Source organism: Cyprinodon tularosa, unplaced genomic scaffold (genome assembly GCF_016077235.1).
Source record: "Cyprinodon tularosa strain WSP-4 unplaced genomic scaffold, ASM1607723v1 ctg823, whole genome shotgun sequence".
Lineage (NCBI taxonomy): Eukaryota > Metazoa > Chordata > Actinopteri > Cyprinodontiformes > Cyprinodontidae > Cyprinodon > Cyprinodon tularosa.
In genome coordinates this window covers 27,144-42,693 of record NW_024039589.1, presented here as the reverse complement: position 1 = coordinate 42,693, position 15,550 = coordinate 27,144, and the positions used below count along the sequence as shown (strand labels likewise).

The window sequence follows — 15,550 nt, the reverse complement described above, 5'->3', positions numbered from 1 at the left end:
TGTGGCCAGACAGAGAAGAAGCAGATGTGCATAGATGACTTAGACTACTATGGGCCGGATTTATCAAGATCTAATTTTGCGTGCAGTAATATGCGCTCGCAAACTGGAATTTTGCGCGACGGGCTGAACCATGGTTTGCGGGTGATTTAACAAGAGCGATTGCGTAACTGGTGGCAGGTGCAAAACTGTTGGAGACGCCCTATTTAAATGATGGTTTTGCGCGCTTTGTGGTTTGCGGCAAAGTAGTTTGTTGTTTGTGCTAACTAGTGCATTAAGAAATTTTAATCTTACAGTGACACCCCCACCCCCTCCAAAAAAAAAAATATATATATATATATATTTATATATATATATATATATATATATATATATATATATATATATACACACTTTGGCAACCTTTATTCCCTAAGGTGGTATGTGGCTGAATTTCTACTTCACTGCAGTAAAAAAAAAAAAACGCATCCCCGCAGCATTGGCATGTTGCTCCACAGGCGCAGAGGTCGGGGTTCTCCGTTAGGGCGTCCGGGCGACATGGCATTTAGAACGTCGGACAGCACTTCTGAAAAACGAGATTGGGAGATCCCAGATGCAAAAAAGTACAATGTTGCAAGGAGTTTTGTGATATCTGGTATTGCGTGGGTCCTCCTTGTGGCTGGCTACAAATCCATTCGGAGTTCCCCCAACAGCTCCAAAATGGCAATGCTGGATAAACGATATGTTTTGATGATCGTTTCCTCGTTCATTCCAAAAATATTCACACGGAGTGAAAAAATGCGTTCTCTGCGTCTCCTTGCTTCATTTCGATGTCTCCTTCTTGCGACAATAACCGCTGCCATGTGTGCGCAATTACGCATACAGACCATTTGCACCTTCTTTTGAAACGTGTTAAATATAGTCAGATACCGTTAGCAAAATTGCTTTCAGGTTTAATAAATCACTTTGCGAGTGCTAAATTAATATATTTACATGTTCTCCTCCCACAAGACGCACTTTTGTGTGTAAACGCCCCATATTGCATATTCATTGCAGAAAAAGTAATAAATGGATAAGAGGCGCTATTTAGCACGTTTTAAAGACCAAATCATTTTAGCACGCTGTTGATAGTTCAGTTTGTACATTTTTTAGCGTCCGCAGTGAAATAGCTCACGTTTTTATACATGCAAACCTTTGATAGATCAGGCCCTATGTATGTTGTGTATTCTAATGTATTGCAAGATTATTTACAGATGTACACAGCTCTACCCAAAGGGAGGTAAATATTTGTTGTAAATCAGGTTGTATTTTGTTCTTTTGCACAATGCTGTAAACCAAGTTAAAATAGAAAGAACATATGAAGTACAAACTGAAAAACATACATACTGTACTGAGTTAAAGTAACTCACTAAATAGAGCAATGTGTAACTTTACTCTCAATTTAACATAGCTACACAAACACTAAGCAGCATTTTCTTGGGCATTTTCAACCAAGATTTTGGGATTAGAAAACATTTACAGAGTAAACAGTCATTATGAAAACACAACAAAGCCATTTGACTAACCTGTTCATAAACAATGGTGTAAGAACTTTTCATGTGAGACGCCCCAATCTATGCAGAAATGTTATCAGCTGTGTTTGTCTAGTTTAGGATCCATTCCACTTTCACTGTTTTTTATTTTTCTGTATTGTCTGTCTGATTGTGAATCACGGAGACATTCTTTAAAGATTTGGCCTACATAGTATTGAAGGTGGATGGTGAGCTTTTATTAACATAAACAAACTTCAAAGATACTCAATACTCAAAGAAAAATAAATTCACAAATACATTTACTGTAACCTTTGAGCATATCTTACTAGCCACTTTTTTGTCATGATTTTCTTTACTTTTTTTTTGGGAAACTTTTCGATCCTACAGCGGTGTGAACATTAACAATAACACTGCAGAACTGAGATGTTGCAGTTATTCTGAAGCGACTTCAGGTCTGTACTGTTTTAATCATAAGGAAAACAAGATATTCAGGTGTTACATCAATTTTGAAAACACTGCGTTCTCTCATGCTCATTATCAGTCATTTCTGAACAGGTTATTAGCGATCCCATGAGAAGCACTTAGAAAAATCCAACAAGGTTGGATGTATTCAGTTCTGGCTTTCTAGCAAACCTATTAGTGTTATTTTTCAGTATGAAAAGCGGACTCTTTGATTCCAGTTAAAATTGCCTCTGTCTAAACCCTTTAATTTGCTGCCTATGCATAGCATTCTTAATTAAGCTTCATTCAGCATTCATCAAACAAAAATGATCACCTTTTTCAAATGCATAATTTTCATTCACAGAATCTGTATTTTGATTGAACATTCGGACTTCTCTGTGATAGCCTCCAGTGCAATAAGGCTTCAAAAAAAGAAACTCACCATACAAAATTAATGCTTTCTCTTCCTTTTGAAAAAAAACTTGCTAACAGCTTTGTATTCTCTGCGTTTCCTCTGCAGTTGGGAGGATGTGGCATCCTGGGGGTAGGAATCTGGCTCTCGGTGACCCAGGGAAACTTTGCCACACTGTCTTCATCCCTTCCCTCCCTGTCGGCAGCCAACCTGCTCATCGCAGTGGGGACAATCATCATGGTGATCGGATGTCTGGGCTGTGTGGGAGCTGTCAAAGAAAGCCGCCCTCTGTTGCTGGCGGTGAGTTATTTCTCAGGACGGCTCTTAATGGCTACCGGCTTTAGACTTTAGGTCACATTGAGGTCATGGAGACATTTTAGTTGTGTTTTGTTGTTATTGGAATGACAAATACTGTTAGTAGCTTTTCATGAAACGGAAAGCACTGACACTTCTCATCCGGCATGATTGTATGTTTTTTGGCATTTCTGTATGGTTGATGACACACTTGTGACTCCAAAGGTATCAATTTAAGGAAGCCCTTTCATTTACTGCTATAGTCTGCTATGAGGAGAGCAGTTTGCATCTGTTTCAACAGTGATCATTTTCAGGAGGAGAATTTCTAACACTTCATACACCCAAAGATTGAAATCATTGTTCAAATTATTTAAAAAAATGCCTCAGACTGATTCAGACTTATGTGTTGAAGTCTTTATTAGACTTTGGTCTTAAAGGGGAACACTGGTTTTTTACTATATTTTACGTTATAACATCATTTTCTACTTATATTTTTTATATTTATATATTTTTTAAAACAAAGCGGAGTGTGTATGACGTCATCCGTGCGCCGTAGTGGAGTTGTGACAGGCAGCCCGGGCCACAGGCGGGTACACTCTACCCCTTCTATTCTTTCGGGTAGCTAATCTAAATCGTTCAATTCCATTTCGAGAGCGAGACCATCTGTGGTAGTAGCACTAGACATCTTACAGGCATGTGAGTAAAACTAGCAGCAGTTCATCTGACAGGATGAATGAATGGTAGCCGGCGCGCGCGGATGATGTCATACACACTCCGCTTTGTTTTAAAAAAATATAAATATAAAAAATATACTGTAACTGCGGATGTCTGGGGGACAGTGATTTGCCTACATGTTATGAATGCTGGCGTACCATAAATAATAAATTATGAACAGTTTAGTTTGTGCCTTCAAGTCTTTACCCATAGGAAGATGTTACTTGGATATAACCTAACGGAATATCTTCAGAACAGCTCCAAATGACACAAAACTCATATGGGTGATTAGACCATGATGTAATAACGTAAAATCAAGGGCCCAATGTAAAAAAAACGGTGTTCCCCTTTAACTCTGACTGGACAGTTAAATCACATGACTCCTTCAATTGAAAGATTTCTAGTGTATTCGTTGACATACGGTCCACGTATGTTCAGAAGGTTTTTTCCAAGACCAAGCAGTACCTCTGCCTAGTCTCAAGCGTTTTGCAACTTCTTACCAGTAGTAATACAAGTATGTCTTCTTCTTTTTTATTGCTCCATCTTGCTTGACCAACTTCTTATTGGGTCTGAATATTTACATGCTGGCAGGATATTGTTGCCAACACATTTCACTAACTTTTAACCAGAACAAATTCTTGCATGCTAGCCGTGTGTCTTATAAGGCTCTTATCGACCTGCAACTGGGTCTTCTTATGACATTCTTCCATAATAGCCACAGTTATGGAGTTGAATATTAGACTTTGTCCTTACACAAGGTTCTTCCACTTGCTAAACTTTTTCAATTTTTGTACAATAATAAGGTGTGTATGTGTAAAGTAGAGGTGTTTAACCCATCATGAGGACATGCTATATGTGCCTTTTTTTTTTTTTTTACTGCCCCTGCCCTTCAGAAAGTCTGTGCACACCACTGCTTTTACCTATTCACCATCAACAGTTGAAAACTTTACATATTCTCGACAACACACTGTAACAGCCTAGGATGTCCTTCCGACTATCTATTTTGTCTAAAATTCCAATGCGAGGCAGATAAGATTAGGTAATTAGTGTCATGATTGGCTTAAGAGACTTAACCCACATGCAGAACACCACACGAAGCTGGGTAAAAGTTTAACAGAGTTTATTTGAAGGAACACACACAGAGTAATATGAACTGGTTCTGGTACAGGTCCGGGACTGGAATCACTGATATCTGCAGAGATGGATAGTTTGATTAGCCAGGCAGCTCTGATGGTTTGTCTAGCGTGTCTATTCAGAATGTACCTTGATGAGGTTCTGGCTGATCCCTTTGAGACGGGGAACCGGTTGGGTCCAGAGACTGTTGATTTAGCAGAGAGCTCAGCAGCAGCAGCGTCTAGCTTCTGGCTTGTGAGTTTCAGACCTTGGTTTGGTTTCCTAGCTCTTCCTTGAGAGCTGGTGGAGGAGTCCAGACTGATATCTTCAGGTTTGGCTTCCTTGGGCAGGCAGGCAGGTTTCCAGGCAAGGCTCATCCAGAGCTTCAGACTTCAGTCTGGTTTTCTGTGAGCAAAGAAGACAGAGGCAGGTTAGAATCTAGTTTCTCTTCTAGAGTCAACTAAGATTCACTTAGGATAATCAGAGGCTCAGGTTCGCTAACCAAACTTGGTCAACATTGTGGCGTTGAAGGAAGGTCTGACTGCTGCTTATGTAGAAGGTCTCCTGATGGGCTGATGATCCTCAGGTGTGCTGGGGGCTCCAGCCCAGGAGACCCACGGCGCTCTCTGCTGGAGACAGGTGGTAGATCTCCAGATCCCAACAAATAGAGATACTCAGTTCTCAGTTTGATACAACAATTCCTCTTATTATGTTTTTTCTTCAAATCAAAATATATTTTAGCACGACTGGAGTTCTTGTGAGAAAATATTAGCATTTGTTGTCTGATTTGGTATGAGATGCTGTAACACATTGGTTGTTGTTGATTTACCGCAGCTTCATAAAATTAACTCTTTGGAGACAATATTATATAAATCTAATAACTAGCTCTACGCAATGCAGGCCTCATCACTCTCATTGGTTAGTTTTAGGCTTCTAGGTGTTTAGCAGGGATATAATGTGTATCATAGGTGCAAGTACAAGATGCTTCATCAGTAATTCATCAGATTTTATTAGGCAGACTTGGCCACTCAGAGACACACAGAAATAAAGGAAAGGAATGATGATAGATCATTATTTATACCTAAAACTAATACGTACACGGTGATTAAATGAATATAGCGTAATCAGTAAAAATAGTAAAAAATAATTTTCGTCCTGATCATTGAGTCCTAGAGCAGCCTTTTTTTTTTTTTTTTACAGTGTCCTGTCTGGCAATGTGGCAATAGAAATAATTGTCTTGATGCCAAAAAGAGCTCAACAGATTTTACTTTCACAAGGGGAGCAGTACGGCTATCGCCATAGTGTTCTGCTTGATTCGTGAATATAAATAGCTTTATTATAATTCATGCAGGGAGTATTACAGATTATATGGACACTGCAATGAAAGTAGAACAGGAAAGGAAGAACAGAAAAAAGGAGAAAGATTAAACAAAGAGGAGATAAAAGGAAGATAACGATAAAACATCTTCTGTCTGCTTCATCATCTGCAAAGCAATGCAAAAAGAACAGCACAACCAACGGATTTAGTATAAGAAATACAATAAGGTAACATTTTTGCCCAATTTTAGTAACAACTTACTCTTGACATATTCCGACAGTGACCGAGCGCCATTCTCCCCACTTTACAATCAAAATCAATGGGAACTACTAGACACATCTGCAATCAACAACAATTATTTAAGATTTTGAGAGGACATCACGGCTGAAATTCGCAAGAGCTATAGTTAAGCTGACAATGTCCACGTGCACGGCAGTTGGGTGCTGTAATACATCTGGTAAAGTTAAAAGAAAATTAGGTATTTCACCTTTCTGTTTCATGATCCACCACGGGTTCGTCATTTGATTGCCAACTTGAAGAGGGAGGACTTGCCATCGAAATTCTAGTCAGAGAAAAAAAACGTAATATGTAGCCAACATTTCAAAGAAAAATGTTTTCATGATGACTTGGATAATAGTGCGTTGTGACAAACACCAGATACAGCACTGGGACTTGCTCAACAGCCGATACTGCACTGTGACGTCACAAACCTGTAGGTGGCAGTAGTGTTCTTTGACAAACATGGATGCCTCCAGTAAAGCATATTCAAATGAAAATGAATCTCAATTAAATACATCATCATTTCTTGAACAGCATCTAATAATTTCACATTTAAATTACTTTCAGAAGTTTGAATTCTGAATATGACCAGACTTTTCCTTTAAGAACAATCTGCTGCTCTTCTTCAGCCTTGTGGTAGTCTCAGACTCATTTATACATCATTCCTCACTAAAGATCTTAGTGGTAACCATCTCCCAGTAATATTTTTTAGACTTTTGCTTTGTAGGTCAAATACTATTTCTCCCTTTCCTTATGCATTAAAAGAGGAAAAAAATCCTGGCTAAGCATGATTTTTGATGCACTCACTGAAGAGTTTAATAAAAAGGAAGTTTTCTTTGATGCAGACAAGGATATTGAAATTGAATGGAATTCCCCACACTTTCTGTTGGATTTCAAATGACTGCTTCTTTTGAGGAACCTGTATCAGAAGGAGAGACAGAGAGGAAACAAGCAAACTTTCTACCACCTAGTCAGAGGCATGCTGTTGGAGTATTATAGCTGCAGGCTGTGTAACTAAGAATTGAATAACTTTCCCCTAAGGTGCATTTGTTTGAAAAGAAACTTCTGTTTTGTTAGTCCTCTGGGTGGAAACTCTGCACCTTATGAGCCATGTGGGGTGTGGACTTGTTCTCACCCTTGTAGCCTGTCTGGTATAGCGGCTCTTTTTTTTGGAAAATATTTTCCCAGTCGTGTGCTTTTGGTTTTGTGTGCCAGCTGTTAAGAACTATGAGAAAAATCAGGCACACCAAAAAAATGTGCAAGAGAAACTGTTTTCAAGATGAATTTGCACCAGATGGACAGAGGACTTTATTCACCTGGTTTCCATAGAAGAAGATGCACACCAAAACCAGAGTTTAGATCACTTAGAGGAAATGCATTAGGTGTTTGGGAATGAATCTTTTTAGGGTCTATTTATGATTGCAGTGACCAGATCTATTTCCTGTGCTGCGTCCATATTGAAGAAAAATCCATTTAAAAGGTAATTTAAGGAGTGATAGGTCAGTGTGTTTCTTCATGTGGTTTGTAAAGAGCTTCCTCCTTGAAATATCAAGGCTAATTACTTTCTTGATCACTGATATGTGATTCTAAGCTCTGCCACAGATATGTAAAGGATCCCTGCTGTGCTCATTGTTACAAAATGTTTAATTGCCTTTTGCAAGGCTCTTAATTTGTTTCATCAAATATCAGCTTCTCGTTTACAGAGGGAAAAAATAGCTTGGCATTTCTGCAATCTAAACAAGTTTAAACCCATTTCAGCAAAGAATTTTACTTAAAAGTCGGCACTCATATCAGTAGAGATTCAGCCACTTTCTTATGAAACATCCATATTCATGGTCAGCAGTAGTGCAAGAGAAACCTTTGATTTCTGTTAAGAAATTAGAAATTAAAATGTTAGCTGGGAAACTCTATCCTCCATATGAAGCTTTACTAATTGTATCCCTATTAGTGTAGTTAATTTGCTTCGTACTGGAAAAATTATGTTTTATTTTGACTAAGATAATTTTTCTGGTTCAGCCAACTTTAATTGCTGTATACCAGTATTGTAGAAGCCTTAGTTAAACACTGAAACACCAAATGTTTGATTTAAAAGATTACAAAAAAAAAAAACAGCCAATCTTTCTTTGTTTGTAAATATATCTCATTTAATTTTAGCAGAGACACACTTTCAAAAAATAAACTATAGAGACAAAGAAAGAAAATTTAATTAAAATATATTATAGAGCAAAGATAAAAATAAAAAGCACAAACAAATGTTTTGGATAAAGCTTTTTAATTAGTTTCAGTATTTGATCTTCATAAGTTCACACCTTACTCAATCATTTATAAATATTGATTAGCTTAAAATGAAATTAAGTTGATTTATTTGGAGTTTTGTGACATTTGCAAACTGTGACGATGCATGCCTTCCAATTAAAGGTTTACTGATCAAATGGACCTTCCTAGACAGGAGTAGGGTATAAGAAATAAACACAAGTTTGGTTCACAAATTGTTTGAGAGCCATTTTCTACTGTATATAGTCAGATGTGATAAATGTATACGATGGAGATCTGGTTTCGCCCTGGTCGTGGATAAATATGTACCAATCTTGCATTAAAGTCAGGGTTGCACAAAATCTATCCAGGGGCTGGAAATGTCTTCCATGCTTCACTTCAGACACTCTAGTCCTCTGTATTATATCGACGCTAACAATAGGATAAAATAATGGGACGACAGTGCGATTACAAACTGGAATTTTCTCTAAAAGAAAGAAAGGATAAAAAATAATTCTAACAAAATGGTGATCAAAACGTGTTTAGGATGCAAAAAAGCAATACATTTTAGGTAATCTGGACAGAGACCCATAGCATGCCTCAGATACTCATCCTTTCTATAAGCTTGCTTTGATAAGTGCTATACAGTATATTTAAGCTGTTGCATTAGCTAACCAAATTAGGGGAAAATACACAGTGAAAAAGATTTGAATATGCAGACCTATGATTGTAATTACGGTACCAAGCTTTCTAAATCTAAGGTGGTAATTATATTTGTATATATAATGTCTTGCAAAACTTTGGAACCTACTCTAGACTCTTCTTGTGTTCATCCGTTCTTTGTACTGGTGTGGTAGAGTCATCTGAGCATACTGTAATCACTGTTCTAAGAGTGCACATCCACAAGTTTAACATTAATTAATGATTGGCACAGCTTGTGCTAAATAAATATAATGTGGGTATATTTTTTTATGTTTTTTTATATAATTTATGCTGTAGGATTTACGATTTTATCCAACTTTAACAAAACTGTCTTTTTCCATTTTTAACTAAAGAAAGTTTCTGATTCCTTTCTGTGAGTTTCTGAAAAATATTTAAACTAATCATTAGCAAATACATCAATCTGTGCACAGAATATTTTTTATAATGGAATATTATTTTATGTATTCTTAGTATTATGATCAAGTCACTTAAACTTATATAGGTTGCAATGCCTTTAGGGAAATTATATCAAATTATGTGGATGTGGCATGTTAAATCATCCAAGAGACTGTAAGGTGAAAGCAGGAGTAATTTAATGTGCTGAACTTCTCTGGAAAACATTACACAGAGTGGTGTAATGGGTAATTAAAGTCATGTTTTACACAAGGTGAGTGAGTCGATATCAGAGCAAGTGAAAGGGCTCAAAGGGGCCAGGTTGGGTCGTATTACCTAATCTGCCCACAAATATGACATAAGGTGAGATCACTGTGATGAAGAAGCAGACGGGCCATGCTGAGAAAAGGCTCTTTTGGGGATAAAAATGTTAAAAATATGAAAAACCACATAGTCTTCCGCTCTCAGATATTTCACTATGTAGGCTAAAGGCAGGGGAGCCAAAAAGATATTTAAGGTATTGATTTTCGTGGCTCTTCTGGACTACGTGCCAGACACGACTGGCTCACCCATCTCACTGATTTGTCAACACACACAAAGCCACTGTAGTTTTTACGCTGCATGGAAATCACAGGATAGGAAGAGCACAAAGGAATCAATCATTGCACCTGGAGTTTGATTATCTTTCACCCTGAAGCATTGCTGAAGCATCAATCTACGCTAAAGTGGGACATCAACAACGCTGGCCACACGGCTCATCACATAAATAACAGGGGTGTATGCAAGGAGGCTTATGGAGTATAATATAAATTTTTATAATGTGTGCAATCTGTATTTTCTCTTTATGAAGCTATAAAAGCCCATACTCCTAAGATATAGAGCGTATCTAAATGTAAATATTAAAACACATAGTAAATATGAGCTCCCAAATGACTAATTGCAACAGTGGTTTTAGAGCTGTGGACTGCTGTCAGGCAATAAAACTCATGGATTTCCTTTGTAATAGAAGAAAAAAAATAGCAGTGTTCTGCTTCTCAAGAGTCGGTGTCCTGCAGCTTTATATTCCTCCCTGAAGGTGTCAGTTAGAAATAGACCAGCTGTGGCTCATTAACTCTCATCGAACAGAAAGTGTAATGGAACAAAACCCTGCAGGACACCTTCTCGCCACAACAAGAACCCTCGTCTTTGAAAAGGAATACTTTGAATCTCAATAATCACCCACTTCTTTTCCAATGTCGTTATTATCTGTCCAGATGTCAGATCTCTGTCTGGACTAAATTGGTTTTATTATGCAGGTATGACTAAATCTGGGGTCTTTGGGTCAAAAGACATCCTATTGTGCTTTTAGCTTGCTGAAAATTGCCCACAGTCAGGGCAGATATCTTTTCAAAAATATTTATGTGAACTGCTTTGAGTTGAGGATGCCACAATGTTTGATGGGATTTTTGTCTTTTTATGTTATTACAGAGTAAACTACTATCTATAAAAAATGACAGAATGTGAATGTTTTTTTTCCTTTAAATTATCATGTTGATCCATAAACCAAAAGCAGGGAAAACATGAATGTCTGTCAAATGAAATCAAAAATATGCTTACAGAAGTTAAAAAACAGTAAGAGCGAGAAAAAACAAACAAAAAACATATACAACAGTGTATTGATAAGCAAAGGCCAAAATGACTAACAAAACAAACAAAGTACTACCCTACCTCTGTGTCAAAGGATTTAAACACAAATACTAACCAGAAATCTAAAACACAAAAAACTGGTTTCTACAGCGCCACGCAAAAACATTACTATTTAAACTATTAACTAAGAACTATATTTTATCTATTTCAAACAATAGAATTTAACTTATCTTCTTGTCCTTTGCGTCAAGTACATGTTCTTTATTATGCAAATTGTTCTTGCAGCTTTACAGAACCTTTACAGAACAGTGCACCGGACTGATTGACGTGAAACATGGGACAGCCGTAAAAATGTCAGTTGAAACAGTGGAAAGGGTTTTTAAACCTCCCAAGAACATATATAAATGCCAAGTGACAAAAAATATAGTTTTTAGCTCAGTCAAAATACAGAGGCATTAATAAAGAAAAATAGGAAGCCCAAACAAAGACATCAAGGCATCGGTACAATGATTCGGTTTAAAATCAGTAAATGTATTTAAATTTCATACAGTAAATGTATAAAATTTTAAATTTCATTTCAATGTATTTAAAATAAATGAAGAGCAAAGAAACAGGAACCAGAGTCATTGATTGTAACCATCGATTATGATTGTAAGAAAACTGGAATGTGAAGCATTACTGAAATCTAAACAGAAGAAAAACCAGTTTGCTACAGAGACGTATTCATGAACTGTAGCTGAATGCATAAAAGTGGGATGCAGTGATATTTCAAATCCAGTCTGGGAATGGAAACGATGCTGGAGTGTTTGTTTGTTTCCATCCCGATCACACATATTAAGATGACTCCCTAAAGAAACCAAGAACACTTCCACAGACACTAATGATATGGGACTGCATGTGAAGTGAAGGAGCAGAGCTCATGGCTGTCATGACCTCTACAGAAAACACTGAATTTTAGACACTTCTTTTTTTAATCCTTAGTCTTGCAGTCATCCAAAATGGGGCTCCATGACAATATATATTTATATACCAGTAATACATAAATATCAGTCTATGTCTTTGTTATAATATGGACAGCAACAGTCCAGATTCAAAGACAAGTAAATATTTTTTTAGCAAATATAAAAAAGGTATTTTATGTTCAATAATGTCTAGAAAAACCATTATCATTACAGGAAGGAGTCTTGCATGAAATGACAAGGCTTCATCCTGCAAACCTGATTGGCCAGCTGTTGATTTAGGATGAATTAAAGAGAATATTGGATTTAATTAACCAATTCAATAGATGTCAAACTGCCATAAAGGTCAGTGCAGGTACAACAAATACTTTTTATTTTTTGTTTGTTTTTTGTGGGATCTGAGAAAAATGCACCATTAATTTCATAATCAATATCTATTTGATGTGTGTCCTAAAAAACTAGAATGTTGAGCTTTTAATAAAAAAGCTGCCTGAAAATCCTCAAAGGGTTGGAAGCCCACACTTTTTGGCAGGGGGTGGTATACACACAAGCTGATTTACAGAAAGAGCACGTGCTGCTTTGAATATAAATATTTAGGTTGCCAGAGAGAAACAAAAGTGCTGCTGGCGTTGGAAAGCCAGTTCAGTAAAACTGCCAGATGGGATCCAGGATCCAATGCTTCTCAGTCCAGACCCTCGGAGGCATACGATCTTGGAGGAACATGCAGAGAGCAAACTGAAAGGTGTTCTCTAAAGAACAAAACACATTCTAACACGTCCAGCAAGAAAATATGACCAGATTCATTAGGCATTAATGCCTGCTGAAGACTGGCTCAGAATGTTTTGTTATTTTTTATCGAAAAATGAGTATGATATATAAAAAAAAAAGAAATAAAAACCTGTTACATTTTGTTGAATAAATATCAAGTTTCCAGCTCTATTCAGTGTGTATGTTGGTTAATTATTAAAATAGTAAATGTGCTGACTCCAAATTACATGATTAAGCATCCCTTTATGCAAACCACCAGCTCAGTTAAAGAGATGATTGGCAGTGCTTTATTTCTGGAGGTCTTTGACTGAGAATCTTTCTTTCAGTTTCAAGAATCCAAAGCTGGCTGCTAAGCTGAGCAACAAGCCACATCAGCAAGTCTGTATCCCCACTTCTGAACTCATCAGCTCTTAGTAGGGTGCCGTTCATACGTATCATCTTGACGAGCAGAATGTCTCTAAAGTTCGGAGTCTGACACCCATACTTAGGCCCCATTTAAAACAGTGTTTCCCAGCCCTTTTTTAAAATCCTTTAGGCATTTTCCATACCATGAGTACTCCTCTTAGTCAAAAGTATTGATGATTGTCCAAAAGTCGAATGTACAATGAGGGGTTATATAAAAAAATATATATATATTACTAAATCTTTTAACCTCAGCATTTAATTCTTAAGCATGTTAGTCTTTCTATCTCAAATAAAAAAAACACAACATAAATATGTTGCCTGGAGGTTAGTAGGGAATCAAAATAAATACAAAATAAAATCATATTATAAACCTGTATTTATAAAACTGGAGCTCCTCTTAGTAACTCCCTTATAAATACATTTAAACTTCATGAATTGGGAAAAAAACGCTGAACAAAAACTTTAGTCAGACTGAATTAATTAGTTTTACTTTGTTTTCATCAAGACACCTGAGCTGCTTTGATGAGCCCCTAAAGCTGAATGTAAAAAAACAGCTGATTCCAGGCCGTTTTGGTGAACTCAAAGATATAAGAAAAACTTACTTTTTGGTTGATAAAAGCTTGTTTAATTTTTCGATTCGGTCCTCACAAAGCACAACAGATCTCAGGACAATTTTATTTTACTATCTAAGAAATAAAATAGTTTCATGTACCCCCTGCAATGCACTCGCAGACCTCTAGGGGTACGCATACACCCGGTTGGGTATCATGGATTTAAAGGAGGAAGGGTGGTAGAAGGGACCTTGTTTTCTGTCCACTTTATATTTAAAGAAAGACAATGATTTTTTTTTACACTGATTTTACATGTGATAAACACAACAGTGAGAGTAAAAATCACTTTACCACATTTTTCTTCAACCTTAAAATACAATAAACAAAAAAGAAAAACAAGAATGGTCAGACTTTTTTTCATGACTTTCCAATTGTCATTGAGGATAATCCAGACATTCACATCAGCAGAATCACTTCCATTAAGTCTAAGATCATTTAAAAGATAGCCATCGTATATAGGAAAAAGGCCTGGCCTACAACTATAAATAAAAATGCTGGGGAGGTTATTACTGGAACCAGAACCAGGCTAGTCTAATAAACAGAATAAATGGCAGCCGTGAAGAAAGCAATACTAAGGAGATGAGGAAAATAATGCAAAAAGGCAAAGGGCAATAACCAGTGATAGACTAAGATTTACACAATGAAATAGGATGAATTCAGAAAAGGATAAAAAAAACAAATCAGGTCACAAAACTAAAACGAAAATAAAAACCTATAAGTTGATAGCATCATATCGCAGCTATTCACCCTTCATCTTCAACTCTACATACAAGCTTGCCCTCACTCTTTTCCTCATCTGATTGAGTGACCACTTTTATGAACCTTAGACCTCCATTTTTTGAATGTCAGCAGACAGCAAGAAGCCTCCCAGATCTCCAGATGCATTTGAGATATCAAAAAAGTACTCCAGAGTGTTGTTCAGCATGGGGGTGAGTAGAAAATGAAGGCTAATCATGTTTTGGGTGTACTATTCCTTTAACCAATCCCTGCCTAAAAGTGACCTCTTCTGCAGAGCAGATGTCAGTAGGTTGAAAAGAAATTAACCTGAAGATTAGTCCATCAAACTCTTTAAAAAGTCACTTTGTGTGTTCGGTTCTTCTGTGTTGTACATTTTGTGTGTGTTCTTTAAAACTGCAGTGCAGTCTTTTTTAAATATATTTTCCTCCTTAATATATGAAAATGTGTTCAGTTTGACCGAGTAAGTTAAATGTTAAATGTTTTTTGTAATTCTAAAAGGTCCACAAGTTGTACTGTTTAGTATTAGAAAACCGCTTCTATAGTGATCTTATAGCATCATTCAGACATACAATAATCTTTGCCAGAAGAACAGTAGAGCCTGCCAGTCTTGGAGAGACTCTGGGCTGACAGCTGCTAGGCCAAGACTCGACTGTCATTTAAGCTAAGAGCCATATGCTGAAACCTCATGTCCACAGTGAGCCAGGCTGGTTTCTATAAGAGTTAAAATAGTAATAAATCAGACTTCAACTAAGGCCATTTTTTTTCTTCTCTGTGGCTGCAGACAGAAAGGTGTTAATTTATGGGCAATTTCAGACAGGTGTTACTTTCATTTCATCTCATTGCCCACTTTTCTCTCAGGGATTAAAGTGACATATTCATTTTTTTTTTTCATTTCAGCTTAAAATTTCTTTCATTTCAGTTTTGGACAAACTGTTCAACTCCGACTACTTTTTAGATTCAGAAGTAGGATACAAAAACACTATAATTCTATTTCTCTATTTATAGTTGTCTTACAG

At 36.8% G+C, this 15,550-nt stretch overlaps 1 protein-coding gene across 1 annotated transcript in view; it reads left to right on the top strand.

The window, feature by feature from the left end:
- Nucleotides 1-15,550, top strand: part of LOC119774683 (tetraspanin-9-like) — a gene marked incomplete at its 3' end in the record, with an annotated part of 123,153 nt that overhangs the window by 93,123 nt on the left and 14,480 nt on the right. Inside the window, exon 2 of the mRNA XM_038272326.1 lies at nucleotides 2,470-2,661. Within this exon, the coding sequence (XP_038128254.1) occupies nucleotides 2,470-2,661 (192 nt within the window). The remainder of the gene's footprint in view (nucleotides 1-2,469; nucleotides 2,662-15,550) is intronic.